At 43.7% G+C, this 5000-nt stretch overlaps 1 protein-coding gene across 1 annotated transcript in view; it reads right to left on the reverse strand.

Moving 5' to 3' along the window:
• Positions 1 to 5000, reverse strand: part of LOC311339360 (plakophilin-1-like) — a 15047-nt gene that overhangs the window by 6910 nt on the left and 3137 nt on the right. The window contains exons 5-7 of the mRNA XM_084464736.1: positions 4494 to 4701; positions 2629 to 2791; positions 1117 to 1234 (exon numbers count right to left, since the gene is read on the reverse strand). Of these exons, the coding sequence (XP_084320862.1) occupies positions 1117 to 1234; positions 2629 to 2791; positions 4494 to 4701 (489 nt within the window). The remainder of the gene's footprint in view (positions 1 to 1116; positions 1235 to 2628; positions 2792 to 4493; positions 4702 to 5000) is intronic.

Below are 5000 nucleotides of genomic sequence, written 5' to 3' on the forward strand. Positions count from 1 at the left end.
CGTTTTGAAAACCAACTGATTAACTAACAGTTATTCAGTTAATAAGAAATGAATGAAGAAAAACATGTAAAGAATACATGACTGTGTAACTCATTAAACAGTCATTAAATAGTTCACTTTTGCTGAATGTTGACTGTTGGTGTGTTTGTGAATGAGGCACTTTTGTGTTTTGGCAAAGGGAAGTTTGTGAAAATGTGTATTTTTACCATTGGTATTTATTGGTATATTTACTGGTAACCATGGAATGCATTAATTAAATTCAGTCTAGAAGTGATGAAATTATTCTAGTCACTAATGGTAGTTAGTTATTTGTTGGATGTCCCGTGTGCTTTACACTAGAAAGAAACATGGGGATTCCAGGGGCATCTCAAAATAAAGTAGCCTAGTCCTTCTAGAAAGAGAATAAACTGTTTAAAAACATAACCAGACTGTTTACCACCTCAAGTAAATTAACTTATCATATCCCCAGTTAGATCCATATATATATATATATATATATAATGTAAAATCTGTCTCACTTGTATTCATTTTACTCTGAAATAACTTGAATGGAACTTTAGATGTCTGGGGATAAGCAAGTTATATAAGATAAGTTTATTTAGGTAAAGCATGATGAAAAAATTTGCATGCGCAATAGAGCATACAAACATACACCCGGATGTTTCAGAAACCTAGAAACGCCCCTGGTGTAGTCACTGAATTAGCAGAAGTCTAATTTTTTTTGGATTCCCTTTCCCCTTCTAATTCATATATACAGTCTGTTTTATCGTGTTACAGTGACTACAACTCGATGCCTGGACTCTCCTTGCGGTTAAACGGCCAGCATCCAATACCGATTTCACTTCAACACTGAGGCTCCACCCGTAGCGCGCTAACCACAGAAGCAACAGGCCGTGTAGCGGTGGCCACTCAAAGCGCTTTACAATATTGCCTAACATTCACCCATTCATGCACACATTCACACACCGACAGCAGAGACAACCACGCAAGGCAACAGCCAGTTCGTCGGGAGCAGTTGTGCCTTGTTCAGGGACAACTCGACACTCAGCTAGGAGGAGCCGGGGATCAAACTAGCAACCTTCCGTTTACAAGTCAACGGCCCACTCTTAGAGGTACCTTGTCATCGGGTTGCTGGGCCTCCACGCAGGCCTCCACGTAGCTGACCAGGGAGTCCACCAGCCCACGGCACTTCCTCATGCTCTGTCTGATGCTCTGCTTGCCACTGCTGAAGTTCCTGTGACCACACACACACACACACACACACACACACACACACACACACACACACACACACACACACACACACACACACACACACACACACAAACAGAGCCTTCAGACGACAGGTTAAGGAACGCCCCAAGAGAGAGGTTTAATTTCCGTCAAAATTAATTGTCAGGGCAAGGCTGTGCAAACATTTGGCAGGGAGGTGAAACGTAAAGGCTTGCCAAGATACAGCTTCTAGGATTTTGATATTGACCCTGCTTTGAACTCAGGTTTCACTTCAAGAACACATTGGTTGCACTTCAAGAACACAACACCTGAACACAGAATGATCACATTGTTAACAGTGCTGTCATGGTTATGATGATTTTAATAAAGCATAAAGGTTTGGTCAGAGAGTATTTGCATGCAGTTATGCAAACAATTGTATAAAGAGAGTGTTCAGTGCAAAACTGTGGATTCAGATCTCTGGTTCAAGTGCATTATAGATAAAAAGCAATCCTCCTATTGTCTTTCTTTCACTTTCACTCCGCTTTCACGTTTGCCACTTAATGCTTTAGTGCTCCTAAATAAAGGCCTGACTCAATAACCATCAGAACAAACTCATTCGACTGGTTTTCAAGTTGTCTTTGGCAAATCACATCTGCACCGAGCATCAAGTTAGAACAAATTTGAACAAAACAAAACCCAATTGCTCATGCCTGTGAACCATAATAGCGAACAGCAACATATTACATTTACATTTAGGGAATTTAGCAGACGCTTTTATCCAAAGCTGCTTACAAAAAGTACATTTATCAGAAGGAGGAGAAACAATATATATCGCTGTCGGTACAGCTAGGATAAGATGCTACACAATGCTAAGTACTATTTTTAAGTTAGGATGACCAGACGTCCCCGGTTTCCTGGGACAGTACCCGTTTTCAGTGACCTGTCCCCGGCTACTGCTGTCCCCGGAAATGTCCCCGGATTTCACTCATGTTCACGGATTTTCACGGATCCCCCCCCCCGTCAACAATCCTGTCCGCCCGCAAACCCGTACCCACCCCCATCAGTGTCCCCACTTTAGTTTTCTATGACAAAAACACTACATGTTTGGAGGTTTTTACACCGCTGAACCCAAAATGGCCCCGGATTTTGTCTCAGAAATCTGGTCACCTTATTTTAAGTGCAAGGGCGTACAACATACTATAAGTGCCTACATTAAGGGCCAGGAAGTACAACATACAATAAGTGCCTACATTAAGGGCCAGGACGTACAAAATACAATAAGTGTGTAAGAGGGTTAGGAGTGGGGGGGGATATGGAAGAGTAGAGGGTAGAAGACCCAGAGAGAGATGTTTGGTTAGGTCTAATCAGGTCTGATTGGGTCTAGTTAGGTCTGGTTTGGTCAGGCGTCCTCACCTCAGACAGCCCGTGGCGTGGTAGAAGACCTCTGGGTCCGTGCTGCTGGAGCGGTCTGGTCCGGTCGTGTACGGCAGAACCACCTTCTCCATCAGAGCCGGCAGGGCCGACTTCAGCAGGTCCGGCCTCAGGCTCTCTACTGAAGACATGTTCCACAGCAGGCCTGGGGAACCGGTTACAAGAGGGGGAACTCAGAGTCAGAACTCAGTTAGAACTCAGTTAGAACTCAGAGTCAGAACTCAGTTAGAACTCAGTTAGAACTCAGAGTCAGAACTCAGAGTCAGAACTCAGAGACAGAACTCAGAGTCAGAACTCAGAGACGGAACTCAGAGTCAGAACTCAGAGATGGAACTCAGAAGTAAGAACTCAGAAGTAAGAACTCCAGAGATAGATTCAAAATTAGGTTTGATTAAGTATGAGACATTTTTTTTACCAAAGAATAGAAAAAGTTATCAATAATAATAATCAGCAACATTAATATTAACATTCAATAATAACAATATCTTTAATTAGGAATGGAAATTGTTTTACCAAATAATAGAATAACGTTATCAATAATGTTACCCACATTCATATTAACTGCAATAAAAAATATAATTTAATAATCACAATTAATTTATGCAACAATTAATTAACAATTAATATTAACAATTAATACTTAATTAGAAGCATACATCCACATATCAATTTAAATTGTTTAATAAATGTTTTAACAATTCAATATATATTCTAAAACACTTAAACAATAAATACCATGCCAGTGTATCTTGGCATCCTAATGATATCATTAACCCATAGTGAATGACAGCACTGTAAATCACTGACAGCTCAGAGTCAAGAGGATTAAGGAGGAATCACATCAAAGTGCGTCTTTGTGTCTGCACGTTGTTTCAACGTGTCCATGATCATTAATGTGTGGGCTATAGAGCAGACACCGTGTGTTGGTCTATGGGCCTGTCTGTGTGTGTGTGTGTGTGTGTGTGTGTGTGTGTGTGTGCACCTGGGATTCTGTGAGTGCACCTGCGTGTGCGTTTGTGTCTGTCTGTCTGTCTGTCTGTGCTCTTGCTCGTGCGCGAGTGTGTGTGTGTGTGTGTGTGTGTGTGTGTGTCTGCATCTTTGGTCTGAACTTAGCTAACACTTTCTTTAATAGATGAAGCTTTTAAATTGGTGTGTGGCCAGGAACAATGCGTGGATGTGTGTGAATGTGACACTACGTAAGTGTAGTGTGGATGTGTGTGTATTGTGTGTGCTGTACGTATTCGTGTAGGTGGAATCTAAGTCTATTGTGTGTGTTTCTGTGCAAAGCTAGAATATGTTTGTGTGTTCAAAGGTAGATTGTATGTGTATATTGTGTACGACTGTCCATTTGCAAGTAGAATATATGTCTGTGTGCGCAGGCAGTGTTTATGTGCATGTGTGTGTTTATGTGTGTATGTGTACCTGTGAGTATGTGTGTGTATGTGTATGTGATTGTGAGACTATTTGTGCAGCTAGAATACGTGCAAGTGTAAGTGTGTGTGTTTGTGTGCACCTGTGTGTGTGTGTGTGTGTGTGGTGTGTGTACCTGTGTGTGTGTGTGTGTGTGTGTGTGTGTGTGTGTGTGTGTGTGTGTGTGTGTGTACCTTTGAGAGTCTGTGTACCTGTGTGGGTGTGTGTCTGTGCCTGCACCTGTGTGTGTGTTTGAGTGTCTGCACCTGTGTGTATGTGTGTGTGTGTGTGTGTGTGTGTGTGTGTGTGTGTGTCTGTGTCTGCACCTGTGTGTGTGTGTGTGTGTGTGTGTGTGTGTGTGTGTGTGTGTGTGTGTATGTGTGTGTGTGTGGTGTTCACCTGTTAGTGTGCGTGTCCATGCGTGTGGGTGTGTGTACCTGTGAGCTGCTTGTGCGTGTCCACCGAGTTGGACTCCCTCAGCAGGGCCACCACCTCCTCCACCCCCCCACAGCGGAAGAGCTCCTCTTTGTTGGCCGTGTCCTTGAAGGACAGGTTCCTGAGGGCCGCCGACGCCGTCTGAGCGATCTGGGGGTTGGGGCTCCGCAGGAGGGCCACCAGCGGAGGAATCCCGCTCAGCTGGTGCACCTGCCAGCAGAGGACAGTCAGGGGGATAACAGCACAAAGGCCCTCTGTCTCTCCCTAAGCCTGTTATGACTGTTGTTGTGGAAAAGTTTAGCGTGATTCAGGTGACGAGCAGAAGATCCTCCAGATTAGAGGGTGACTCTGCTGGGGAGGAGAAGCCCTCGGGGTTAGAGCTCCGAGGTGGAAGTCCAGGTTAGGACTCGGAGTTGGGACTCAGAGTCTGAACTATGAGTCTCAACTCCGATGTCTGATGTCTGAGTCTACACCCAGAGTCTGAACTCCTTCTATCAAATATGAATCAC

This window comes from Micromesistius poutassou, assembly GCF_964030765.1.
Source record: "Micromesistius poutassou genome assembly, chromosome: 2".
Classification (NCBI taxonomy): Eukaryota; Metazoa; Chordata; class Actinopteri; order Gadiformes; family Gadidae; genus Micromesistius; species Micromesistius poutassou.